Consider the following 26,409-nt stretch of genomic DNA (forward strand, 5'->3'; position numbering starts at 1 on the left):
TAAATGTCGTCTAAAAAATTAATTTAGAAACGTGGAAACGGTATTTTGGGACGTCATGACCCGAGCCGCCAAACGCTCTCCCACAAATCGTCTAATAATAATTTTAGATGGTTTGGAACAATTGAAAGATGAGGAAGAAACGAAGTTATCGTGGCTTCCTCAAAATATCGACTCTGTACGTTTTTCTAATTGTAACTTCCGTTTAGAAAAGTAATTATTTTTAACTGGCGACCACAGGCCCTAAGAATCGTTTTAAGTTCGAACGAAAGGGGGTTGAGTCACGAAACGTTGCGAGAACGTCACAAATTGGGACAAATTGTGACTTTTCTAGCCCTAGATTCCCTGCCAGTTGCCCAAAGAAAGGATTTAGTCACGAATACGTTGCGAGTTCATAGAAAAACTCTTTCGAATGACGCCTTTAACAACCAGTTGCTGTTGTTAGTGACGAAGAGGGACGCCGTCTTGCCGGCATATTTAAAATTGGCTTGCGAACAATTGAGACTCTTTGGAAACTTCGACCAAGTCAGTTTAACTCTAAACAATAATAGTCAAGATTAATCTAATTACTAAATTAATTTAGCTAACGGCCAAAATTAAATCTTTACCGCAATCGTTGGAGCAATTAACGCGAGAGATTTTAATCAACTTGGAGCAATTTCACGGTCCGAGTTTAGTCGAGAGCGCCTTGACCTTACTCGCTCTATCAAACGACGGCTTAGAAGAACACGAACTCGCCGTCTTAATCGGATTGCGATTAAAATACGCCCATAATGAAGGAATTGCAATTGCCGATTTGTTAAATGCAATTGCCAATAATAATAATAATAATAAGGCGCATGCCTCGATCGCGCCATCGACTTTATCATCGTTGTGTCGAAGTATTCGAACCGTTTTCGAAATATCCGACGATGCATCTAGGTATTAATTAGTAATCCTTTAATTACTATTAATTAATTAATTAGTAATTTCAGTTTAATTACTATTAATTAATTAAATAATTAATTAATTAATTAGTAATTTCAGTTTAATTACTATTAATTAATTAATTAAATAATTAATTAATTAGTAATTTCAGTTTAATTACTATTAATTAATTAATTAAATAATTAATTAATTAGTAATTTCAGTTTAATTACTATTAATTAATTAGTAATTTCAGTTTAATTATTAATTAATTAATTAATTAAATAATTAATTAATTAGTAATTAAATAATTAAACTGGTGGTTAATTTATTTCCGGGTTTTAGATTTTGCTTAAAAGATAGCCAAATTTTAAGGGCGGTCAAATCGAGATATTTAGGAGGAATTGGATCGCGAAATAAAACAATTTTGAGTCATAAAATATTGGCCAGTTACTTCGTGTCGGTTTGCGATCCTTATTTCGACTCCACTTGGAAAGGCCAATGCGCTCGAGCCCTAAGAGCCGTTTGCTATCATTTAGTAATGACCCCCGACCTTTACGGGGACTTTGTAACGAGAGCGTGCCAATTCAATTTTGTGGCCGCCGCCTTCCGACTCGGACAAATTGAAAGCGTCATGGTTGCCATGACGCAAATATTGAAGGAAGATGCGGCCGTCAACAAAGATAAAATTTCCAATCACCTAGTGAGTAAGAGTAATTGGCGGCGAAAGAAAGTTCAAGTAGCGTTGGATTTGGAAGCATTACGTCATTACCACCAATTTATTACAGTGACGTCACACATCAATTTAACGTGAGTATTCAAACGAACACCGATATTATTATTTTAAATTAAAACTAATTACGAAATTAAATAGATCGGAAAATGAATTAACGCAACAAGCCTTACTCGAACCTGATTGGTCCGTCGTTTACCGACAGGCTAAAGAGCGTTTGTCCAATCGGCCTACTTATTATTTCGAGTTACTTTCGAAATCCGATAGAAATTCCGCTTGCAAAATGATCGCCAATGATTTTCCTATTGTAAGACCGATTTAATTAATAATTTAAAATAATTGCGTAATTAATTTATATTAATTAGGATATTCTTTGTTGCGCCTCATCGCCTAATTATTCGCTAGTCGCCTTGGGTTGTAGCGACGGCGTAGTTAGGTTAATTTCCGCCCAAACTGGAAAAGTAATTTAATCAAATTTAGATTTGTTAATTAAATTAACTAATTAATTAATATATTTTTAATAGGTTATTCGGTCGCTAATTAGTCACGGGGAAGGAATTTCTAGTTTAATTTTTCTAAGTAACAATAAGCTTTGTTGCGGGTCATACGACGCGTCTCTTACCGTCTGGGACGTTGATGGCGCTTTCAGGTTAATTAGCTTTCGATCAACTTAATTAATTAAATTAATTAAATTAATTCGAATGTTTGTTATTGTTAATATGTAGGATATGTATTCTTAATGGGCATACTCGAAGGGTAACTGCTTGTTGCCTCGATAATGCCGGTAAAAACATCATTTCCGCCAGTTGGGACGCGACCATACGCCTTTGGAGCGCCCAAGATGGCCGACAGTTATCCCTAATGGAAAACAGGTTAGTATTTATTGATCTACATGTATATATATATATATATATAAATGGTAATTAAAATCTAATTAATTTAATTAATCCTCTTAGTAAACCATTAACGGCTATGGCTGTTTATCCCGAAAAGGACATTGTAGTTACCGGCGATTTTGAAGCCACTTTAAAACTTTGGGATTTGGAAAAAATGAAAAGAATGGCCGTGAGTTACGTTTCCAAATTAAACACTAATTTAATTTAATTAAACTAAATTAAAATAAACTAATTAATTAAACTTAGGTTTTGCGAGGACATTCTAGTTCAATTCAACGCGTAGCCTTCATTCAAAATGGCTTGAATATCGTTTCGGGTTCCTTATTGGGTGAAATATTTGTATGGGCAACTAAAACGGGTACTTTGGTAAGTACTAGTTCAGTTCTTTTCAGTTCAAAGTCTTAATTAAAACAATTGGAACAGATTGCCAAATCGAGTACTCGCTGCACTTCCATTACAAATATATTATACGATAGTAAAAACGGTGGTAACATAATTTCAAGCGAGTACAACGGTTCCGTAAAAGTGGGTGTCGAAATAGATAGAATCTAATTATACCTAATTAATTATTTGAATTGAATTGAATTGAAATGAACTGTAGCTTTGGAATAATATGGACGAAAGTCCGCTCCTATCCAAAGACTTGTCTCTTCTGGGTGAAGGCGATAATGGGGCCATTACCATCTTGTTTTTTCTAACCATGGATAAAATAGCTTTGGGATTTAGCACTGGTTTAGTTACTATTAACAGTGTTGCCGAATGTGAGTCGCTTCAATTTGTAATACTAATTAAGTATCCTCGTTAATTTTAAGCGCGCTTTTAGTCAAGGAAATTAGTCGTCAGAATTTGAGTAGCGCCATTACCGCCATCGCGTCTTGCAAGGACCGCCTCGTCGTCGCCGCAACTCAAAGTGGATTAATTAAGGTGCTACAACTACTCGTTAATTAATCATTAATATCCTAATTAATTAATTAATTAATTTTTAGTTCCTTCAGGGAACTCATTTCGCTAAAACGAAACGTAACCGCACGGAGTGGCAATTAAATAGCGGCGTTACTTGCTTGTCTGTCAATGATCACGTGATAATTGCGGGTCTGGTCACCGGTGAAATGACGGCCATTAGTGTCCAGGGGGGGTCCGTTTTGTGTTCGGTTCAAGGTCACGACGGAGCGGCGCTCTCCGTGCATTTGCGAATGAATCGCGGTTATCAAAGCGTATTAACGGGAGGCGCCGATAAGAAAATTAAATCTTGGCAAATAATCCAAGATAAAGCGGAAATAAAATTAATTAAAGTTGTAGAAGAAGCTCACGCTGATTGGATAACTTCCGTTTACTTCGGAAATGGCTTAATTGTAAGTTTATTTCCGCCGCGGTTGTTAAAACTTCCTTGAGGGGCGTATTTTAAATTCATCTCCTTAAGGTCACTGGGGGTCAAGATACAAAGGTTAAATTATGGAAGAGTGAAGGAGTGTTTGAACGGGATCTAATTGGTTTGGGCGAAGCCGTCTCCACCGTTAAAGTACTTCATGTAAGTACGAAATTATTTCCGGGTTCTAATTTCTAATTACTTATTATAATTATTAATCATTATTCGAAATTAGGGTAAAAGTAAAATGGTCATAGCTAGTGGTATAAAGGGTAATGTGGCCTTATGGAAGGCGGACAGTGGTCAGTTAATATTTAGTAGCGAGGGTAAAACGCGACGCCAATTAACTTTCCATATTGAAGAAGGTACACACCGAGTTTTATCATTTTTTAGAAATATTACTTAATTTTAATTAAATTTCGATACTTAGATAGGGGAGATGATAATGGTACACCGGAAGGAAAGATCGCCTACGTCATTGATGAGAAACTTTTGAGAATTAATAAGTTATTCGACGTGTCCATGAGTTGCGAGTTAAAGGGTCACAAAGGCCCCGTCACTGGTTTGGCGCTCTTGGATAACAATGTCCTTTTCTCCACGTCGAACGATCAATCTTTAAGATGGTGGGACACTTCTGTCGTCGCCGCTAAAATCTGTCATCAAAGTCCTCTGGTCGCGCTGCAAATTTGCCACAAGGCTTATTTCATTCTCAGTGCCGATATTTATTCCTTGAAAATATGGAAACTGAATTTCAAGGAACATGACGCGCCCAAATTGGATGTGATCACTGAAATGAACGTAAGTCGAATGATTTTTATTTTGTGGTGTCCTTTTAAACGGGGGGGGGGGGCAAAATGTACGCTTCGGAGCTCTCTTGGCTGGCTGGCGGATTATTTCATTGGACTATAACATACTCAAAGGACATCCCCGTATGTCTAGTAGAACCCGAGTTTCGAGCCTCCAAAGTTGGGTGTGATGCTTTTCCTATGGCATATTTTTGTACATTTAGCTTAATTACTCGGCCCCTGTTTGTCGTAGCCCTAAGTTTTTAGTATGGTTGGATGGGGGACAAATTTGACTATAACATACTCAAAGGACATCCCCGTATCTCTAGTAGAACCAGAGTTACGAGCCTCCAAAGTTTAGTGTGAAAAATCATAAGTAACATAATAACAATAAGTGAGACAAAAAATAAGTTGAAGATATTGAGGTATCTTCAAGTTTAAAGTATCCTTGTATGGGGGGCAAAGAGGACTATAACATATCCAAAGGAGATCCCCGTTTCTCTATTAGAACAAGAGTTATGAGCCTTTAAAGTTTATTGTAAAAACCATAAGTAACATAATAACAATAAGTGAGACGATACCATAAGTTTTCGAACGTTTTCCTTAATTTCTCGGCTCCTGTTTGTCGTAGCCCTATGTTCTTAGTATGGTTGGATGGGGGACAAATTGGGCTATAACTTACTCAAAGGACATCCCCGTATCTCTAGTAGAACCAGAGTTACGAGGCTGCAATGTTGGGTCTAATGCTATTCCTATGGAGGGGTTTGTTTGATTACGTTTTGCTTAATTACTCGGCCCTTGTTTGTCGTAGCCCCAAGTTCTTAGTATGGTAGGATGGGGGACGATTAGGACTATAACATACTCAAAGGACATCCCCGTATCTCTAGTAGAAACAGAGTTACGAGCCTCCAAAGTTGGGTCTAATGCTATTCCTATGGAGGGGTTTGTTTGTTTATGTTTTGCTTAATTACTCGGCCCCTGTTTGTCGTAGCCCTAAGTTTTTAGTATGGTTGGATGGGGGACAAATTGGACTATAACATACTCAAAGGGTAACCCCGTATCTCTAGTAGAACCAGAGCTACGAGCCTACAAAGTTGGGTGTGACGCTATTCCTATGGAGGGGGTTGTTTGTTTACGTTTTTCTTAATTACTCTTCCCCTGTTTGTCTTAAACCCAAGTCTTTGTTATGGTAGGACGGGGGTCAAATTATCGTTTTGTTACGAATTATTTTAGTTTCCCTTGCCTTGTATTACGGCCGCGTCTTTCATCAACGAGGATGGGACTAGTTTGTTTTTGGCCACGAATTTGTCCCGAGAAAATTCGCGTATTTCTTCCGTGGTATTATATAAAGTTGTCGGCGATGAATTGACAAAGAGAACGGAAGTGAAAGACTTGAAATCGGAAGTAACTTCGATTGATTGGACGCCGCGATCGAACCAAGTTACGCTGTCGTTTAAAAACGGAGAATTGGGCTATACCGACGTCCGACTCGATGGAATAAACCTTTTCAAATCGTAAGTGTTTTGCACCCGTGACGTCACCCGAGAAACCCCATTGAAGGTATATACCTTTTAAGGCACGGTGATTGGATTATGTCCGTGAAGAAAATGGACCGAGAAAATACCTATTTTTTCACAGAAATTCGCAATGGCGGCGCTTACTTTTATAAACATAGCTACGCGGACGTTGCCAATAATAAGGTTAGAGTTTTAGTTAAGAAATTAAATTCGGGAAGTTCACGACCTTTTTTTATTAATTATTTGTAGCAAAAAATGCGAATTATGGGCGCGGATAAAGAACTTGAAAGGATAACGACGTACCAAGTAACCGAAGATGATGTCATTGCCGGTGATAATACGGGACAAATTCAGCGTTGCAAAATTGAATTCCATTCAGTGGTAGGTTTTGGCGATAAACCGCTACTTTTGTAAAAGCTTAGTATCCGCGTTTTATTCAGGATGATTCCAGCGACAACTCGTCATCAAATTCGTGGGAGGACGATCCTTTCGGTCAAGTTTACTTCAAGAAGAAAGTAAGTTTCCCCCGTTGGTGGGTGTCAATTACGTTTGCTCGCCTTATATTAATTAATAGTCCGGCTCGTTTTTTAGGTCCATTCCAAAGATGTAACTGGATTATGTATTTGCGGTAGTTTTATTTTTACCTCTTCCCTCGATCAAAGCATCAAAGTTTGGAATTCGAAAGCCTTCGAACAGGTCAGTCCATTCACCACTGACGAGAAAGAATTTTTTAAGCCTATTCCTACGTACATTCGCTTAATTATAAAAATGGACAAAAGTTCGATATGGCCCGCTCATCTTGTTTACTAGACCGTTGGTGAACCCGAAACGATATCGAACTTGACCTTTAAAAGTGCATTAGTTTATCCCTTAAAATAATTAATTCGAGTTGCTTGACGAAAGATCTTTTCCAAGCCACTCAAAGACTATAAAAGAGCTATTTCCCCTAGGTTGGGCAATTGAGGCTCCACTCTCCAATCAGCAAAATGGCCGCCTGTCAAAAAGGAGATAAAGATAAAATTCAAGTTATCTTCGCGACCAGTTCCGGGGAAATTCATCTCGCTCTATGGTCCAAATCCCCCAACTAATTACTAAAAGGTAATTTAGAAATTGGATGTGTTAATATTGAATAAAAAGAACGAGGGAGATTCGCTTCAAACTTTTTATTTATCTCTAAACTTCAAATTTTATAAATAATTGAATATTTTTCCAACAAAAAATGTTAGTACATTCAAATTAAAATTAAAATAAACACCTTTCTTAAGTAATTAATTAAAAAACTCTCGGGTATACTAGGCCTAATCGCGCTTAGTAGTTTAATAATTAGGGCAACTTTAATCCCTTAAAAATGGTTAATTAACTTAATTTATATAATCCAAGGCAAGAAAATTTAATTCCGTTTTTTTCTTTTTGATTAAACTTGGTCTTTAGCCGCCGCGCTGATCATATTAAAATAGAATATTTATAACCTGTTGGTGGTTAATTATAACCATTAGGCCTAACAATGTGGCGTTTTTTTCTTTGATATAAAGTTTATAAACTTAGTTTTAAAATATTAATTTGATCACAGCATTTTCCCCCAAAATAAATAACGCGAGATTATTCTTTTTTATATAAGCAATCAACTAAAGCGAAAACCGTATATTAGTATCAGAAGCCCATATCTTGAATGTCCTTTTTTACTTTTGCGCGCGTTTTTATGGTGGCAAAGTATCGCGCTGGCTCTGTCGGCTGGCTGGCTGGCCGGCCTATACTTTTTTTTACCTTTTAGTGTGCAAATAGTTTATTATTATTTTCAAGATATAGGCTTCTGTTAATACTGATTTATTACTTTTAATAAATTATATACTATATAGATATTTATAATAGCTTATAATTTTTCAATAACTTAGTAGTTTTCTTATAGTTTTTTAGGTCTAGAGAAGATTTTATTTTTTCCAAAGCATTTCTTATCATTGGCTTTTTCTGAAATTTAATTATCAACAGAAAATAATTTAGAATTAGTTAGTTTTAATGAATAGATTAAAGGGAGCAAATTATAATTAAATTAATTAAATGCTTCTTACCTACCTTGACGTCGTTAAGGAGCAAGATCTGTATGGGAAGGATATTTTTATTCTATTGTAAGCATTCTATAAGAAAATCAAAGAAAAAAAAAACGGCGTGAAGGGTAGATAAGCGAATTAGTGCGACGGATAAAATCATAATAATTAATTACCCTAATGTTAATTACCGTAATTAAATTTTTATTTTAGATTAAGATTCTACGTATTAATAGCTACAAAATGAGACTAATTGGGTCGAAATCGGACTGAAATTAACCGAGTTACGGAAGTGTATTTAAAACTTCGTCGGCCGCCTTGGACTCATTTTGAAGCTTATAAACCCCAGCTCTATCCAAATATGAAACCAAAATCCAAAAAAGCATTGTTTTTTATTAAACCACCGGTATTAAAATAAAATTAATCCAAATAAAAAAAGTTTTAAAATCAACCAAATAGAATTTAAAATTTAAAGCATTCGCAAAAACCAAAAAAACAAAGGCTTAAGTTGTTGGTACTACCTCCTGAAACCGTATCTACCAGTTCTCCAAAACTTTCCCGAAGGTCCTTGCATCATATTGGTGTAGACGTTCATTATAACGAACATTGTGCAAAGAAGTAAGGGTCCGTATAAGGCCCCTTCAAACCCCGAGTAAAAAACTCCCCCCGCTATGGCCAGACCCGTCAAGTAAGGATGACCGGCCCTGAAAGGTAAAAAGAACCAATTAAGCCATCGTTGACGAGAAACGAGACGACGTACCCTTTGATTTCGCTGTATATTTGACTATCTACGAAGAAGGAGGGCAAGAATTGGCATCCTAACATCAACAAGGCTTTTAAACCTTGGCCGTGTTCCAGCCAAAGTTCCAAAATGGCGGGCAAACAAGCCCAATACGCGCCCAAGAAGGGTACAGCCCCGAACAGCGCCGCTAAAACTGTAAGCAATCAAAGATCATACTATAACAGATGGTAAATAAAGTAACCCGGTTGTTTTTTTTACGCTACCTGATGGTATATAAATGATCCTAACTTCGAACAAAGTATGAATAAACCAAGTATAAAGACCGTAAAAGGTGGCCATCTTTATACTGGCCGCGAATACGCCGTTGACCGCCTCTTCAACAGCTTCCGCGAATTTGGTACCGGCGTCCGTTTGAGGGACGAGTTTATTGACCAATTCAGAGGGCTTGTAAACTTTCTCACTCGAACACAGTAAGTAAAATAATGCCGTTGAAAATATCACCTGAATTAAATCATTTGTCGTTAACTTTAGCCAATGAACTAGTCAAAGCGTTGACGTACAAAGCTGAGAACGAAATTAAGAACGGCGGTTCCTCCACCAAAAACCAAGGATAACGACGACGTCAGGATATGTAAAGCTAATGTTATGTTTCCTTTTAAAACGGCCCAAAGAGATTCGAGAACCTTTGCAATGAAAACTAAGGAATGAATTCGATTGGTCGTGCGGGTGCGGGTGGGAGGTGTCTCTACGTACAGACATGAAGGTTCCTATATTTTCCTTAACGAAATTGACTAGCAAATCCATATCTAAATGTTTAACGGCGTCGATTAAATTCTTCCACGATGGCATTTGATGCGTGTGTTTCTCTAAGACAGTTTCGTTCACGTTTCTTGAGACCCACAACCGATAGGCCTCGTCCCATAAGGCTAAAAGTTGTTTCTCCACCAGGGCCGCGCGGTTTTCGTTTTTCTCGTCGATTAAGTGCTGGACCTTTGACATCGTTATTAAATAACTTAGATTTAAGAATTATCATTGTTTCTTTTCGTTTTTTTACAGATTTCGAGATCCACTGTCTTCCGTAAAGATACGCGTCTCCCACCATGGAATCCAACATGGCGTCAATATCTCGGAAATTCTCCGGCAGAATTAGGGTTCGATTGATAACGCTACCGGTCACTTCCACTAAATGGACGCTCTCCCCATAAACCTGCAAAACAACGCCTCGTCAAATCTACGAAGAAGAACTTAGTCGAACGGAGCGTCAGTTCCGAACCCACCTGGATGGACATGAAGATAGTTCCCAAGACAGTACAAATAAGCAAAAGGGAGATGACTCCGATACTGGTGAAAGTATCAACCGATTTCTCCAAGGTATTATGAACCTGAGAATCGATCCAACGTAACAACTTCCAAGTACCTCGAAGTGGCGCCGGAAATAGAACGTCTTTCCTGGTGACGAACCAGACGCCAACGTTATTGGAAGCCCATTCGGTAACGAGTTTCCATAAGCCAAAATGATATCCTGTCAAGGTTTTAACGTTACACGCATTCGTTTCATTTCAAACTGTACGAAATCAGTTTATACCAATTCTTTTGCTGATAATATAAAGGGAAGGTATTAATAATAGGACCAGCAACCATAAATGGTGCCACAATTCGGCTAAAACGCAAGCCCAAACGACCCCCGACAGATAAAGGGTGCTGAGACGATGAGGTCTTAGCATTCTTTTACGCGTGCGACTTTTGAATGGAATCTTTGTCGGTTTTCTCGGCGATTTCGACATTTTTTCCGGGGTTGGCGGATCTAATTGCAATTTTTCATTGTCTTCATCGTGCTCTTGATTGCCCGAGTCATCCCTGGAAGTTTCTTTACCACTATCGCCGCCGCCGCCGTCTTTATCCTATTGTTATTGTAGGCGTTAATCCGGTACATTCGATAAGAAAACCCCCAATATATATATATATATATATATCTCACGTCAGGCTTTCGCGACGAGTCGAGAAAGAAATTTTCGATTCCGTGTTTAAGAGATTCAAAAAATGAGCGCGGTTCCTCCGCGTCTTTGACACTGGAATGACCATCGTCCGTTTCATCCCCGGAACTTACTAAAATATAATTAAAATAAAGTTCGGGCGGGTTATTTTACACACGCGACAATTACGTATTTACGACTTTACAGTTTAATAATTCTTTGATATTAATTTCTAGAAAGAAGCCCAATACGGTGAGAAAGGCGAAGACAACGAGAACTGGTAAGGCGAGAGGACCGGTGGCCGAAACGAGCGTACAAACAACGCTGATCCATATAAAAGTCGAAAGAGAAGCCAATGGGATTTTTGACTGTGGCGGCCAACAAAACCACACCAGCACCAGGAAACCGACAACCAGACTCCAAGTCTTTCATTGGTAAGTAAGATAAAGAAGTGCGTCGAGCGTCAGTAAAGGGGTACGTCATAAGTACCCAGTTTAAAAGTAACATTGACGGCAGTTTGTGGGCAAATTTGGGAATAACACATTGGGGGGGGGGGGGGGTTGGAAAGGTCAAGGGGGGGGGGAAAGCGATAAAAAGCCCGTTTGTACTCACCAAATATTGGGCTGTGCCGGCCACCGCGATGACCGTATTGAGAATGTAGATGGTAAGGTCAAAGAGGGTGTATAACCAAGAGAAAAAGGAAACTGGTAGGAAATAGTAGCCACCGAACAGGGATCCGATACAGGCGATCAGTATCAGTATATTCTTGAAATAATGGATGACGAAGGAAGCGAATAGCTCGGAAGTATTGTCAAAGATGCTGAAGGGCAACATGACGGTGCCCACCAACAAGGGAGTTCCGTTGGCGCTCAAATTATTCAACCAACCCCTTAGGATCAAGGTCAGTTCTCTCTTGAAAGGGTAGATGGCGGAACCGCATAATAGGGCCCAAACTAAAGGCCTGAGAAATGGCTGCATGATATGGAATACCATGACACCCATAAAGAATACCACTAGAACGCATATTATGGCTCCCGTATTATAGACCGCTTGTTTCAACGCCTTTTCGTGGCCTTCTGGTAATAATTGAAGCACGTCGAAGGGAGATTTTAACGAATATGACGATGGCGTAGACATGGTTGCGGGCTTGTTTATTATATTTAATTGGTTAATCGCCGCCGCTAGAATTACTTAATTACGCGCGGTATGGGACGCTTTTGTTAGCAACTAGGTTATGGTACTACTCCCATCATGTCACTACTACACTACACTACGCAAAACTCGGGATTCAATACGTTACTCGTAAAACTGACAATTTTTACAAAGTTTCTAACGTGTTAGATTAACTTTAAAGTTTACGGGGGTCTCTCTCTCACCTGCTGGCGTTTCTTCCATGGATGTTTACATTGTTTTCTAATTATTGATGACGCAATCAGGGTTGGGTACGATACGATACGATTGCGGTTTTTCCTTATCGACCAATTGTAACGTAATACGCCATACACGTGCTGCTCTAGATACCAAATTACGTCAACCCGCGCAACTTTAGTTTCTAGGCGGTGCCTTTAAATGATATCATCACTGACACGGAGATTAGGCTTAACTCCTTTACCACTTATAATAATAAGATAAACGAGAAATAAAAGTAAATAAATCAATATTTATTAAACACGCTTTTTTAATACAGGGCTTAAATAGATCATATCATATATACTAGTTATATCGCTATGTTAGGCTTAGTAGATTATAACTTTATTACCCTAAATTAGGCTTAGTATATTATAATCTTTTCACCCTAAATTAGGCTTAGTAGATTATAACCTTTTAACCCTAAATTAGGCTTAGTAGAATATAACCTTTTCACCCTAAATTAGGCTTAGTAGATCATAACCTTTTCACCCTAAATTAGGCTTAGTAGAATATAACCTTTTCCCCCTAATTTAGGCTTAGTAGAATATAACCTTTTCACCCTAATTTAGGCTTAGTATATTATAAACTTTTTACCCTAAATTAGGCTTCACACGTTTACCCTAAATTAGGCCTAATTCACTAAAACAAAGGGCCTGAAAATAGGTTTTTGTTTTAACATTATTTAATACCCCATAAAGATTACAAATATAAATGAATCACTTTTTAGGAATACTTTTAATGTTGTCGTTTCCACCACTAATTGTCAACTCCTACAAATACAAAATTAGGTGAATATATCAGCGGCGGAATTAAGATAATGTTTTTATTTAAATTCAGGGGCCAGGGAGAAATGGGTTGGTGATGTTTTTATTATAACATGGAAGGGGACAAATGAACATTTTATATCCAAACATTGGACTGATTTACAAAGAAAACAATATATTTTTTTTTAAACAGAGACGCGTTATTAGAGAGATTAACCTAAGTCAAAAACACTTCAAGTTGGGGAATGATAATTAATTAATCTTTCGGTAAATGTGAATTTTTATTTTCTTCTTAAAAATTCAACTTGAAACGTTTTTGTCTTATTTTAAAATCCGCTCATTTCACTTTTATTTTAACAACTGCTAAAATAATGAGTAAAAAAAAAAATAATACGAACTAAGAAAATGTTTATTGAAAGTTGAACAACAAAAAAAAGATCTAAAAACAATGAAACATCAACGCGATGAATTATTTAATGAGAGGAAAAGGGGAAAAAGGGTTGAAGACTCTGTATGAATTGATGTGTTTTGTTTTTTAACGTTGTTTTTAAAGCCAAAAACTACAGGAAAAAAAAATTTTTTTTGTTTGTTGCCCCCGGTTGTTTTTTATGTACAAATGTTTTTTAAGGTTGTTGTTGTTGTTGTTGTGAACTTTTCTTGGCCTTTACAAGATTTTATCCCCGTTTTTTAAAATGAATGTTCAAATTTTTCTGGCTTCTAACGTTAGTTTTTGTTTGTTTATTTTTTCCGCAGTTAAGAGTTATCGGCAGCTTCCTCCTCATCATGATTAGAAGACGTATGCCAAGTCAAGCGTTCTTCGTAAAACTGAATGACAATTTGAGGACATTTGACATTGGCTATTCTGGAAGGGACCAAATCAGCTTCGTCGCTACCTTTCCTGCAAAACAAAGTAAACAATATTTAACACATTGAAGCTCCGCTACTTATAGTCACAAGGTGATGTACCATTTAATGAGAAACATCAATTCTCCGCTAGAATCTGTAGCTCCGATAATTCTTTCTGGTTCTAGACCTCTATCAAAGCCTCTTGGTCTGTTTTCATCCTGTTTAAGATTAATATTAATTTCCCGCCCTTCTTTCAATTAATTCTCCTTCATTACCTCCGTCTTCTTCTTTTTCTTGGTAGCCGAGTCGCCAGATCCAGTTTCAGCTCCATTAACTTTGCGTTTTTTGTCAGTAGTCTCCTTTTCCTTTTTCTCCTCCGTCTTCTTGCTCTTATTCTTTCTTTCATCTTCAAAAGTTTGAATAAGGTCCGGGCATTCCAAATTTTCGTGAGGTTCCCACGTGTTATCGGAGCTAGATTAAAAGGCACTTGATTAGTACAACTCCGAGAGAGAGAGAGATGTAGATGGCGCCTTACTCTGGGTAACCCTTCCATTTCAAAAGATATTCCACCTTTCCCCCTCTGATGCGTTTGTCCAACACTTTCTCCACAATGTATTGTTCCACTTCCTCGGATCCACTTTCTTCATCATCAACGTCGGTTTTCTTCTTATTTTTTTCTGATGATGGGGAAGGTAATGAGGATACTAGAATTTTTCCAATTCAATCGGAAACACAAAAACATCAGCAAAACCCCTAACCCTAACAGTTTCTACATGTCAAGCCACACTTAGGCCTTTGTTAAAACTGAATAAGTTTATTCTCGTAATTCAGCTTCCGCAATTATTTAGTTTTAGTTAAAAACAATTAAGTGCTAATTAGTTTCAATCCCTCTTACCTCCAGTTTTGGATTCTGGACCCGCTCCTTTAGAACCTGAATTTAACAAGAATAGATATTTACGATCGTCGTAACTTATTTTTAAATTAATTTAATCGAGTTTGTTAATTAAGTCAGAACATTCTTTGACGTTTTAAACGTTATTTATAAGATTTATTACTCACCTTCAGTTTCCATTATCAATTGTAGGTGAAATTGGCGCGTAAATAAGCAACTGTAATAGTTAATAAGCTATAATTATTGATTAGTAAAATTAAATTATTCTAACGAGAATGAAAAGCGCGCAAATTCGGGATTCTCTAACAAGGACCTAAGCCTAGCGACAAGAAAAATTCATGGCGCGCACCTACAACAAGTAGCAGGCAGCGGTGTGCCCCGCGCCGCCCGCGGTTATCGGCAGCACGGCTTGCTAGATTTTAGGGCTAACGACGGAACTTAAGCCTTTGTTTACTATGAATTAAAATAAGTACCGGATTATATAATTAAATTGAACGCGAGACAACTGGAAAAATAGCCTCTCTAAAACCCGATTATCAATGCCAATTAATTCGCCAAGAAATAGCTTAAATTTTAAAGAAACGGTAAAGAGAATAAAGCGATATTTCGTACCTTTTGTTCGCGAAAGCCCTCGCTCTTCTCCAACGTAAGGAGATTGTGTCTAATTCAGAGAAGGTGATGTGGGAATTGCAAAGTCCGTCTAACTTTCAGCCCGCTCAAGCCTACAATTGAAATTTTCGGTTAGCGATTTCCGAGCATGCGCTACACCAACGATAGGCGCCAATATCTCCCGCGTTTTTCACTGGGCGGGAAATCTTAACCCTGAAAATTTTAATAAATTAATTATTTAAATTAAGCCTTGATTCGGCTTTAAAATATTTTTCCGAGGACAAAATGAACTTGAAGAATATTAGTACGAAGTAAAAACAGTTGTTTTTATTAACTTTTATTTACCGATGACGTATAATCGGTGGACAAAACAAGTTCCGAACAAGGAGTATTAAACGACTGTTCTACCTAGAGTGGCATATGTGGCGTGTTACTTAGCAAACGTGAATTAACCCGATAAATTAAAATAGTTTTAGTCCTAGTTTAATAATTACGCCAACGAGGTTATTTACTCTCTTAATATAAATACAATTTAACATTTAAATTAATTTTAACTCGTAAATATATATACCACCACGCTATTATTATTGTCCGGTAAAAGCAGTATCCTTATACTTATTAGTCCTCCTTTTTTTCACGTGACTAATTCCAGCCAATGGCGAAACCCCAATTTCGGACGAGAGGGAGTCGTACATCCGCTTTTATTTCTTTTAGGACGCGTTGGGCATTTTTGCGTTGACGTTGATTTTAATCGGGGAGTCGAGAAGTTTTTATAAAAACCTTTTATAATGGGCGCGACAGACGTAAGTTGTTTTTGATTAATTTTAGAAAGCGTCGTGATTAATTAAGTCGCGTTTTGATCTTTAATTTGAGCGTTATTAGGCTATAGAATTTTGATTTGTTCGAGTCGTAGTTAGGCTTAGCGATCTCTATAGATCAACACGGTACCGGCGCCATTTTTCCTTTGTCGGCGAAATCTTTCTCGAAATCTGTCGGTATTTTTTTAAAATCTTTAAACAAAAAGTCGGAGAAATATGGCGATGAAACAAGAACCGGTAGGATAACCTAGATAAGATTTAATTAATCGGAAGGCGTAAATATTAATCTGTTTTGTAACGGTTAATTTTACGATGGAATTGGATTTTTGTTTGCCGGTCGCTCTTCTTTGTCCGCCTGCATTTTCAAATCGTCCATTTTTCCCTTCTCTCTCTCTCTCTCTCTCTCTCTCTCTCTCTCTCTGTCTCTGTGCCCGCCCGCTTCTCTAGAATTCTGACCAAGATGACAATGGAGGAGACTATGGGGATCAATCTGATTTTAGAGTAGGATTATAGATTCAATTCAGGCTTACGCCTTTTTTTAATTTTAATATAAAACTTTCGATAAAAAATTTTAAGAACTTAAAAGCTCCAAAATTTTAAGTTTTTGGTCTTAAAAGTGACTTAATTAATTATGATAATTAGATTTAAGAGGTCAGACGTTCCGAATCATTTTGAGGAAGGTTTGACCTCGGTTTAATCTTCTTTTTACAAAATTTAACGGCACATATAAGGTGTATGGGGGATGGATGTCTAAGAAGTGTTTTGTGTTTGGTTTTTGGCCGGTTCTTAGAATGAACAAGAGCCTGAACAATTCAGGAAGCTTTTTATCGGCGGGCTAGACTACAAAACGACGGAAGATTCCTTAAAGGATCATTTCGAACAATGGGGCGAAATTGTCGATTGCGTCGTCATGAGGGACCCCAACACGAAAAAATCCCGAGGTTTCGGTTTCATCACGTACAAAAAAGCCCAGATGGTCGATGACGCGCAAAACGCGCGACCCCACAAAGTTGACGGACGAGAAGTCGAACCCAAAAGAGCCGTTCCGCGCGAAGTAAGTAGTCTAGGGTCCCCTGGGGGGTATTTCTAAAATGGGGGGCTGATTAATAGAGTACTCTTTCAATAATTAGGACGCTGGAAAACCAGAATCGCAAGCGACTGTTAAGAAAGTGTTTGTGGGAGGTTTGAAGGAAGATGTCGAGGAAAATGATCTAAGAGAGTATTTTGGAGATTTCGGTAACATTGTCAGTGTCAATATCGTCACGGAGAAAGAAACTGGAAAGAAGAGGGGTTTCGCCTTCATAGAATACGACGATTACGATCCAGTCGACAAAATTGTCCGTAAGTGCAATATTTGATTGGCTCGTTTCTTCATAAGTTGGACCGTGTTTAATTTTAATCGAATTGACAGTGAAAAGACATCATTTGGTCAAGGGAAAGAGAACGGAAGTCAAGAAAGCTTTGTCCAAACAAGAGATGGAAACCATCAAGAGAAATAAAGACATGAAATCGAGCTACGGTCGCGGGGGTGGATCTGGTCGTAAGAGTAAATTTCATTTTATACCAATTTGCGTCGTGTCTTCGTCATCCTAGATACTTGACACCCATAGTGTCAACTTTGTTGCCGAGTTTTGTTTGTGGGGTTCATACAAACTGGGGGAAAAAAGGCGCGAAACTCTGGGCAAAAAACAGCGAAACTCTGGGCAAAAAACGGCGAAACTCTGGGCGAAAAACGGCGAAACTCTGGGCGAAAAACGGCGAAACTCTGGGCGAAAAACGGCGAAACTCTGGGCGAAAAACGGCGAAACTCTGGGCGAAAAACGGCGAAACTCTGGGCGAAAAACGGCGAAACTCTGGGCGAAAAACGGCGAAACTCTGGGCGAAAAACGGCGAAACTCTGGGCGAAAAACGGCGAAACTCTGGGCGAAAAACGGCGAAACTCTGGGCGAGAAACGGCGAAACTCTGGGGAAAAAACGGCGAAACTCTGGGGAAAAAACGGCGAAACTCTGGGGAAAAAACGGCGAAACTCTGGGGAAAAAACGGCAAAACTCTGGGGAAAAAACGGCAAAACTCTGGGGAAAAAACGGCAAAACTCTGGGGAAAAAACGGCGAAACTCTGGGGAAAAAACGGCGAAACTCTGGGGAAAAAACGGCGAAACTCTGGGGAAAAAACGGCGAAACTCTGGGGAAAAAACGGCGAAACTCTGGGGAAAAAACGGCGAAACTCTGGGGGAAAAAACGGCAAAACTCTGGGGGAAAAAACGGCGAAACTCTGGGCTAAAAACGGCGAAACTCTGGGGAAAAAACGGCGAAACTCTGGGGAATGCGCGGGGAAAAACCTGTAAGAGTCGGGAAATAGTTATTCCAAAAGTTGTATGAACCCTGGTGTTTGTCAATGGTCCATGTTGTTAGGTTCATTAAGAATAAAAAGCAGGCGCGCTTGACAAAGTGTCTCGTTGTTTAATCCATCAGGCGGTGGCAATTTTGGCGGCAACAACTACGGGGGTGGCGGCGGAGGAGGCGGCAACTTTGGTTACGGAGGAAACAGCAACAACTGGAGCGGAGGCGGCGGTGGAAACTACGGAGGCAATGATTACAATTCCGGTTTTGGAACTGGCGGTGGCTGGGGAGGCGGCGGCGGAGGAGGCGACTTTGGAAGCAATTACGGTGGCAACTTTGGCGGTGGACCCATGAGGGGTGGCAACAACTTTGGCAACAGAGGACCTGGACCCTATGGAGGATCCCAAGGTGAATATTGAAGGGAGGGTTTCACGGGGTCGGCCATTTTAGTTAGGACACAGTCTCCGAGGGAATTTGTTTGAGGGGTCTTTGAGAGGGGTCAAGTACTTGGTCAATTATTAATGTTATTCTTATTTGCGGCGGTCAGGTGGTTACAATGGTGGTGGTGGATCGGGAGGTGGTTACGGTGGAGGCTTCAGAAGATAAAAAATAAAGAGAGAGAGAAAAACCAGAAAAAGAGAGAAAAATATTGATTTTACGGGGTAAGGATCTAGATTAGCTTCCCTTCTTATTTATTTATTTCCTCTTGAGTTTTTGTTTTTGGTTTGACTTAAAACAGTGCTTCTGATAATAAATTGGGGCCTAGACATAAACAATATTTTCCAATTAGGCTTAATGACTGACCATTCAATATCCAAAATTTTTCAAGTAGGCTTAGTGACTCGACACTTTTTTAAAAGCAAAGGCTTAATGAGTTAGCGTAATTTCTCTAAGCCTAAGCCTATTTTTCATTCATTAACTCAAAAATTCCGGATTTCCACCACCAGAGTCCAGACATTCGTGTTAAAGATGATATTAAGCGTGATAAATATTAAATAATAATGATTGAGAAGAACTCGTTAAGCCTTGGCTTAAAAAAGAACCCGTTATTTATTATCAGAGCCCATATTTTCTTTCCTGGCAAATTTTTTTCCTTTGGTTTTATTTCTTAATATTAGTTTAAAGTTGGTTGGGCGATTTTAATTTTATTATTTCGCGTATTCATTAAGCGAATGCGACTTTCGTTTTAGTATTTTTAATTGGGGCGTTTTTATTAAGCCCGAACCAAAAAGCGGTTTGGGGGTTGGTTGGTTGGGGGAGGGGTGTTATTGAAATCTTGTCGAATGATCGATAGCTAACTCCTTTATTGATGTGTTTTTAATCTAGGGAATGTATTTTAGTCAACAACTCAGTTTATTGTCCAGACGCCATCTTGTGAGTGAAAGAAAGAGGTCAGATTTATGTTACCGTTGGACAGGCAGGGGCAAAGTGACAGTGCAGTCGAGGAAAATAAAAAACCTAGCTGTTATTGCCAAGACTTTTTAAAAACCAATAGATAAAACGGAAGACAGCGTTAAAAACAAATTAAATTTTCCACAAGTGTTAAATTATTTCTTTCTTTTTCTAATCGAGTCCCTAGTGTTGCCACGGAGCTAGCTTGTGTTTAGTCCCGTTTTAAAATCGATTCCCTCGTTAAATCTAATATTTTTTCTTTTTAAAAACGAATCATCCGAACTTGTACACGACCAAACCAAAAGTTTTTGTAGATACAACTCAAAATTTGACACATCACTCGCCCCCCCCTAACTTCGTAGAAAGCTTGTTAATTGTTACGTGACCCGAGTTATTTTTTAGCCGCCTTTATTTTTTAAAAAGATTTAAAAGCTTAAGTGTTTGTGAACATTTTTCATCCCCCCCCCATTTCCTTCCCTTCATCGTTATTCGTAAAAATATTCGTCACATCACACGCGGTTTTCCCCTCTCAACTCCCCCCTCCCCCCAAACTTCATTTATTTTTTAAATATATATCGGAAGAAAGAACTCTTAAAACTCATCAATTTAGTTTAATCACCGCTCGTTCATAAATCATCTGAACGAAGAATTTAAAACTTGACTACTAGGTCTCTTCCCCCTTAATTCTCGCTCCTCCCCCGAGTTTATAATTATATATAATCGTAAAAAGTAATTTTGATCAGATTAAAAAATGAATTAAGTCATTTGCTGAAAAAAGGACCTTGTATTAATCATCACAATTTTGAGCTGTAATAAATTTTCTTCCTTTAAAGTCTTAGTGAAAACAGTTAACGGAAGAGAGACAGGCATATTGGTAGATCGTCTTAACGTAGTAGTCTTAGGGCTATGCCCATTTTACTGTCAATGGAATTCCTTTATAAATATGCAATATTTCGTGGAAAAACACGTGAAATTGCGTAGTAGATGTTCCGAGGACCTTAAGTTTTTGGGAGTCGTAAACATGTGGGAAAGTTTGAAATTTCCCATTCGAATTTCGTGTTTTAAATAAATAAAGAAACCCGTGAAAAATATCAATGTATGTTTTAAAAAGAGAACAGAATGTGTAGGAAGATTTTTTATTTTGTAAAATAGTATATTTGAGTCTATTTTTCGAAAAAAAGGAAGAAAAGTAACGCGATAGTGTCGGTAGTGTCGCCTCGCGCCTGTAGTAAAACGATCCAACGAGTAGAAGACCAAATTAACTGTCCCCAATTAATTAACGCTAGTTAATTAACGAAGAAAACTATAATAATCAGTGGAAAAACAGCCAGGATTCCCGAGAAAGTGAGAATTTCACGGCAGAAACAGCATCGTTATAATGTTATGTATATAGGCCCACCTTAATCTATGTATGTAAGAAAACAAACAAACAAACAAACAGTTGACGGTAATGTTATTTAAGGTAAGGTTTAATCATAGCCTTAACGAAGGATTATCTTTAAATTAGAGTATTACCATGCTTTAAACTTTCAGAGAGTGTTTTATTTGCAGGCAGTCAGTGGCTTATGTTTGTTAGCAACGTAATCGTTAGCGCAGCCTAGACAGATTCTCTCAAAATATTGATAGGACAGGCTAAAGTTATGTAAAACAAATTGTAGGTACCAAGGTAAGCCCTAACAACGAACGAACGCGCCACTTTAATTAATTATTCGTTTTTAATTTACGCTCTTTAAGAAGTGACGTGTATTGCATGAATCAGATTTATTTTATCGTTTTCCGTTCCTTTTTTTTTTTTTTGATCGGTTTCGTTAACCAATACGCAATTTTGTTCTTGTGTTTTAGATATCTGGTTTTGATCACCGGTTCTACCAAAAAACAAATGGCGGCTGTTGGGGAAAAGCCGGGATCGTTCTTAAAAGTGGACCAAATGACAACGCTCAATTGTGGTGAGAATTTTACACGAGTTTTGGCTTGCTTGGAAGCGAAAGGAGAACACATTTTTAGAAGTTGTCTGCCATAAGTTTGCCATTTTGCGCAACACGCGCTTCGCTTGCTGTTGTTGAGTGCATTTTGGTACTACACGCGCTTGCTGTTGTTTAAAGGCATTTTGTACAACACTCGCTTGCTGTTGTTAAGTGCATTTTGTACAATTATTGTAGTGTGTAAGTGCATGTACATATTCCCATCAAGTCCATTGCCGATAACAATTAAATTCAACTTTTATTTTACAGGATGAAAGATCCTGTGATTTTATTTTATAAACCAATGAAACTTCGTTAAACTCTACACCTGTGATATTTTTAATATGATGAAAATAAAAACCAATTTTAATCGCCACGAGTTGCTCTAGAAATGAATCCTCAAAACTATCGCTACCGCATTTTAATAGGCAACATTGGGTTGAATTGTCATCAGGTTGGATTTTGTAGTCAAACAGACGAGTCTTTCAAAGCGATTAATTTGTTTTATTTGAAATGAAAAATTACAGATCCGTTTTAATTAACAAGAGTTGCGGATTTAGTGCGAGAAATGGTGTTTAATTTATTAGTAGATTAATTAATAATTGTAAGATTCTTCGGGGCAACGGATGTCATCAATCTTGAGAATCATTTTAACCAATTGCGTGGCCAAACTAATTTGCTGTTTCTTGCTAGTTAACGTTTCAATAACATTTTGTTCTTTCATGTCTGAAAACAGAAAAAGCGCCAATAAGTACTCGCCATGGATGGATGGATGAGACGCCGCCGCCGCCGCTTCTTACCATTGGTGTTTTTATTCAAACAATCGATTCCGAGCCAGGGATTCTTTTCGGTAATCTGGCGAGCTTTAACTTCGGTCAATGTCTGAATGGGAGCCTGACCACTATTTTCCGCCAAAGCCAATGGGATGCTTTCCAAGGCATCCGCGTACGCCCTAAACGCGTATTGTTCCAATGATGAGATCTGAGGAATTGGAATGATCAATAACATTTCAAGGGCGGGTTAATACACAAGGCGTACTTTGTCAGCCTGGCTGCTGACCGCCAGGGCGCAGGCGATTTCCGCGGCTCCGCCACCGTAAATGACGCGGTTATCTTTCACCAAGTTGCGAATGACGCAAAGCGCGTCGTGTAAACTTCTTTTAGCTTCTTCCACAATCTGTTTTAGAATAAGAGCGTTAATCTTAATCGAGTAAAAATAGGCTCAATTAATACCATTCTATTTCCACCCCTGATTAAAATGGTGACGGCTCTCGAATTATGACATTCCTCTATAACTAACATCTTTTCCTTGGTGGTGCCGAAGGAGAGTTCCTTGACTCTTCCGCATTTTCCCAATTTATCAGCGGTCAACTCGGCAAATCGCGGGACGATTCTGCCGCCAGTCGCGATGGCGATCAATTCGATCTCGGGTCCTCCCACCCAACGAACGGCCGGGAGTTCTCTTTGCAGTAGCAAGTGGTTAGCTTCGTCGTCAAAGCCCCATTGACAGATGACCAGATTAGCTCCCGTCTCTTTCACTTGTCGAATCATCTCTTCAAACTTTTCGGCTTCGTATTTTCGGAGTTCTCGGTAGTCTTCGACGGAAGTGACGTCCAACTTATGCTTGGTTTTGGGCTTTGGGGGTTCAAATGGGCAAGTCAGGATGGCTAACTTGACGTCTTTCAACTCCTTGGGCATTTGGGGATGACTGAAGTCTTTGTCGACTATGACGCCTTTAACCAACATGGTATCTTCTAATTTCCCGCCTTCTTTGCCCTCGATTTTAATTAATTCAAAGTCGACGTCTTTACGGCTGAAATCCGCCACGGATAAAACGGCTTTGACGGCGATTTCCGCGAATTGTCTTAGACACCGGTTAACGCTGCCGCGGAAAATAAAAGTATTTAGAGGCGATTCTAACTTTGAAACGTACTATTAAAGTTACATTTTCGAGTTCAAAGTCGTCATTGCGGTTTTGATTAATGGCTCTAAGTTATTTTCATCTACAATGAAGCTATCGCTAATTTTCTCTAGATGATCCATGGCGTGTCGAGCGGCCATTTCAAAACCATCCGCGATACGAATTGGGTGGATACCTCGATCTAAAAGCTGCTCCGCTTGTTCCAATAAAGCCCCGGCAAATACTAATGGTAATGTATTTGAGAAAGAGTATTTAGCGCCACTTAACCCTTTTCTATAGGTATAATTTAGTTACCAACGACGCCCGTTGTACCATCTCCAATCTCATCATCTTGGGATTGAGATAGTTGCACCATCAGTTTAGCGATCTGGTGCTCGACGTCCATCATTTTAAGAATGGTGGCGCCGTCGTTGGTGACCGTCACATCCCCGTCGCAAGATACCATCATCTTGTCAAGCCCTTTGGGGCCCAGGGATGTTTTTAAGGTGTTCGCGACAGTTTTAGCCGCTAAAATGTGACTCTGGGGGGCGAAATTTAAAAATGATTTAGGCCTAATTAAATAACAATTACCCCGTTTTCGTATCTTACGGAGCAAATGTTAACCGAGGATTGGGGAGGGGGGGCAAATAGGACTATTACATAATCAAAGGGCATCCCTGTATCTCTAATACAACCAGAGTTATAAAAGCCTCCATAGAGTAATGTCAGTTGTGCGTATGCAAACGTCATACCACGCTTTCATCTCTTGGCTCAGTGTCATCCGTGTCATCCCCCCCCCCGGTACCTGGGGCGTACAGTATCCCCTCTTACAAAAGCGCGCCTAGAGGGAGGGAGGGAGGGATACACCGTCAACTCTCCTCTCTACCGACACTACTCTATAGTGTAATGCTAATCCTAAGGGGGAAATTTGTTTTCACGCTATAGGATAGGCAACTCCTTAACGACAGCGTATTCTGTATATACTCTGTTACAACATCGGTTGTCAGCACGCTCAAAGCTAGGTCTCTCTGCGCGTGCTTAAGGATCTTCAGGATTTAAAATTTCCACCAGTTTTTTAGCTCGAGTGCACGGACCTCTAGGCCTTAGTTTCAAGTACGTGTAGTAGGCAATCTCTTGACAGCACGTACAAAGCTACGTTACATCGAGACCTAGCTTTGCGCGTGCTGACAACCGATGCTGTAAGAGTGTATATACAGAATGAGCTGCCGTCCGAGATAGGGAGTTGCCTATCCTATAGAGCTATTTCAGTGGGGGAAAAATTTCGTCTGCTACGAAAATTGGGCCTGCCTTTGGCGGACCGGGGCGGCCATTTTGTGCAGATTTTCTCTATGGGCAAATAGCATTGGTGACGTAGCCATTACCCCCTCTGAAATAGCTCTATAGCGTGAAAAATTTCCTCACGCGTATGGAATTCCTATGAACATTTTCCTTAATTACTCGGCCCCTGTTTGTCGTAGACCTAACTTTTTAGTATGGTTGGATGGGGGACAAATTGCACTATAACATATCCAAAGGACATCCCCATATCTCTAGTAGAAACAGAGTTACGAGCCTACAAAGTTTATTGTTAAAATCAAAAGTAACATTCTAACTATAAGTGAGACACTAAAATAAGTTGACGACGATATTGACATAGCCTCAAGTTTGAAGTATCTTTGTATGGGGATCACAAAGGGCTATAACATATTCAAAGGTGATCCCCGTAGCTCTAATAGATCAAGAGTTATGGGCCTTTAAAATTCAGTGTTAAAATCATAAGTAACATAATAACAATAAGTGACACGATAACATAAGTTGACGATCCTTCAAAGTTTAGTGTAATGCTATTTCTACGGAGTCGGGTGTGCTTATGAACATTTTGCTTAATTACTCAGCCCCTGTTTGACGCAAAATCCCCTAATTCCCCTGAATTTTACTAAAAATTCTAATTTCCCTGAGGTTTTGTTAACTATTATTTCCCTGATTTTTCCAGGTTTGTATGAACCTTGGTTTTGGTTTAATTAATCAATAAAAATCGGGACCCTTCCGTAATGTTAATCATGACTCAGGTGATCAAGTCCTTATATGGGCAAAAATATCATTGTCTGCCGCTGAAGTGAGCAGCGTGGGAAGCCAAGGCTTAATAAAAGAGGGTTACGCCTTACCTTGATAGCATTTACGCCGGACACTCGCTTCTTTTTATCTTGATCCCGAAGAATTAAGAAAGGTCTACCAAATTCGTCAAATGCTAAAGTCCCCACCGAAGTCATTTTGACTGGACTTTGCAATTAATTTAATTCTTTTAAGCTAAATTTTTCAGAACAATGATTTCCGCGTCGCGACTAACTTCAAATCAAAGCTTCCAACAAAAGAGTCACCACCAACAACAGTGACAAGCTGACAACTTCGCAAATCTGCAGCAGTGTGTGGTCTTACGGGAAAGCCTACAGCGCGTGCAACTTGCGTGATCGAGTGGGCTGTGGATAAACTTTAAGAAAAAAAAAAACAGATAAATCCGTT

General features: G+C 38.8%; 5 protein-coding genes across 15 annotated transcripts in view; 2 read left to right on the forward strand and 3 right to left on the reverse strand.

Moving 5' to 3' along the window:
- The window catches only part of LOC149690941 (telomerase protein component 1-like), a 33,382-nt gene extending 23,192 nt beyond the window's left edge, over positions 1–10,190 (forward strand). The window contains exons 19-42 of one of the 3 annotated variants that reach the window (XM_089870397.1): positions 28–175; positions 238–522; positions 581–918; positions 1,249–1,713; positions 1,778–1,943; positions 2,002–2,097; positions 2,161–2,285; positions 2,362–2,508; positions 2,593–2,701; positions 2,779–2,898; positions 2,956–3,057; positions 3,134–3,293; positions 3,356–3,456; positions 3,519–3,884; positions 3,953–4,060; positions 4,134–4,263; positions 4,329–4,696; positions 5,917–6,197; positions 6,260–6,383; positions 6,450–6,581; positions 6,641–6,715; positions 6,792–6,896; positions 7,151–7,298; positions 8,456–10,190. In XM_089870397.1, the coding sequence (XP_089726523.1) occupies positions 28–175; positions 238–522; positions 581–918; positions 1,249–1,713; positions 1,778–1,943; positions 2,002–2,097; positions 2,161–2,285; positions 2,362–2,508; positions 2,593–2,701; positions 2,779–2,898; positions 2,956–3,057; positions 3,134–3,293; positions 3,356–3,456; positions 3,519–3,884; positions 3,953–4,060; positions 4,134–4,263; positions 4,329–4,696; positions 5,917–6,197; positions 6,260–6,383; positions 6,450–6,581; positions 6,641–6,715; positions 6,792–6,896; positions 7,151–7,288 (4,189 nt within the window). In that variant the 3' untranslated portion in view covers positions 7,289–7,298; positions 8,456–10,190. Of the gene's footprint in view, positions 1–27; positions 176–237; positions 523–580; positions 919–1,248; positions 1,714–1,777; positions 1,944–2,001; positions 2,098–2,160; positions 2,286–2,361; positions 2,509–2,592; positions 2,702–2,778; positions 2,899–2,955; positions 3,058–3,133; positions 3,294–3,355; positions 3,457–3,518; positions 3,885–3,952; positions 4,061–4,133; positions 4,264–4,328; positions 4,697–5,916; positions 6,198–6,259; positions 6,384–6,449; positions 6,582–6,640; positions 6,716–6,791; positions 6,897–7,150; positions 7,367–8,455 lie in introns of those variants that run through there. The other 2 variants (XM_089870396.1, XM_089870398.1) reach the window with 2 other exon arrangements.
- On the reverse strand, positions 7,349–12,640 carry LOC149690944 (transmembrane protein 245). Of its 5 annotated transcripts, none has more exons than XM_089870406.1 (13): positions 11,570–12,640; positions 11,163–11,382; positions 10,963–11,090; positions 10,570–10,885; positions 10,262–10,506; positions 10,039–10,191; positions 9,738–9,974; positions 9,545–9,667; positions 9,248–9,485; positions 9,003–9,177; positions 8,764–8,946; positions 8,271–8,294; positions 7,349–8,165 (listed from the first exon to the last, which is right to left on the reverse strand). In XM_089870406.1, the coding sequence occupies exons 1-13, from the start codon at positions 12,092–12,094 to the stop codon at positions 8,153–8,155; spliced, it is 2,580 nt and encodes an 859-aa protein (XP_089726532.1). In that variant the 5' UTR covers positions 12,095–12,640; the 3' UTR covers positions 7,349–8,152. The 5 variants fall into 5 exon arrangements, with proteins under 5 accessions (XP_089726532.1, XP_089726533.1, XP_089726535.1 ...); XM_089870407.1 differs by having other exon boundaries at positions 8,267–8,294; positions 11,570–12,639; XM_089870409.1 differs by having other exon boundaries at positions 8,271–8,332; positions 11,570–12,576.
- Positions 12,641–13,176: 536 nt separating this feature from the next.
- Positions 13,177–15,637, reverse strand: LOC149690945 (chromobox protein homolog 1-like). The gene is made up of 7 exons (XM_089870421.1): positions 15,482–15,637; positions 15,037–15,086; positions 14,873–14,908; positions 14,513–14,681; positions 14,253–14,448; positions 14,098–14,195; positions 13,177–14,029 (listed from the first exon to the last, which is right to left on the reverse strand). The coding sequence occupies exons 2-7, from the start codon at positions 15,047–15,049 to the stop codon at positions 13,885–13,887; spliced, it is 657 nt and encodes a 218-aa protein (XP_089726547.1). The 5' UTR covers positions 15,050–15,086; positions 15,482–15,637; the 3' UTR covers positions 13,177–13,884.
- A 487-nt stretch (positions 15,638–16,124) lies between these two features.
- On the forward strand, positions 16,125–22,366 carry LOC149690946 (heterogeneous nuclear ribonucleoprotein A1, A2/B1 homolog). Of its 5 annotated transcripts, XM_089870417.1 has the most exons (8): positions 16,125–16,281; positions 17,087–17,350; positions 17,427–17,637; positions 17,708–17,842; positions 18,770–19,045; positions 19,185–19,299; positions 21,872–21,975; positions 22,261–22,366. In XM_089870417.1, exons 1-6 carry the CDS (start codon positions 16,267–16,269, stop codon positions 19,241–19,243), a joined length of 960 nt encoding a protein of 319 aa, XP_089726543.1. In that variant the 5' UTR covers positions 16,125–16,266; the 3' UTR covers positions 19,244–19,299; positions 21,872–21,975; positions 22,261–22,366. The 5 variants fall into 5 exon arrangements, with proteins under 5 accessions (XP_089726543.1, XP_089726546.1, XP_089726542.1 ...); XM_089870420.1 differs by lacking the exon at positions 19,185–19,299; XM_089870416.1 differs by lacking the exons at positions 21,872–21,975; positions 22,261–22,366 and adding an exon at positions 19,964–20,861.
- A 107-nt stretch (positions 22,367–22,473) lies between these two features.
- CCT5 (chaperonin containing TCP1 subunit 5) lies at positions 22,474–26,313 on the reverse strand. Its single transcript, XM_089870413.1, has 7 exons — positions 26,055–26,313; positions 24,205–24,430; positions 23,935–24,133; positions 23,223–23,871; positions 23,029–23,166; positions 22,791–22,971; positions 22,474–22,716 (listed from the first exon to the last, which is right to left on the reverse strand). The coding sequence occupies exons 1-7, from the start codon at positions 26,157–26,159 to the stop codon at positions 22,586–22,588; spliced, it is 1,629 nt and encodes a 542-aa protein (XP_089726539.1). The 5' UTR covers positions 26,160–26,313; the 3' UTR covers positions 22,474–22,585.
- Positions 26,314–26,409: the final 96 nt, after the last annotated feature.

The sequence above is a fragment of the Phalangium opilio genome, unplaced genomic scaffold (assembly GCF_054372755.1).
Source record: "Phalangium opilio isolate 3A_F unplaced genomic scaffold, DU_Popi_V2 ptg000031l_1, whole genome shotgun sequence".
In the NCBI taxonomy this organism is placed as follows: Eukaryota; Metazoa; Arthropoda; class Arachnida; order Opiliones; family Phalangiidae; genus Phalangium; species Phalangium opilio.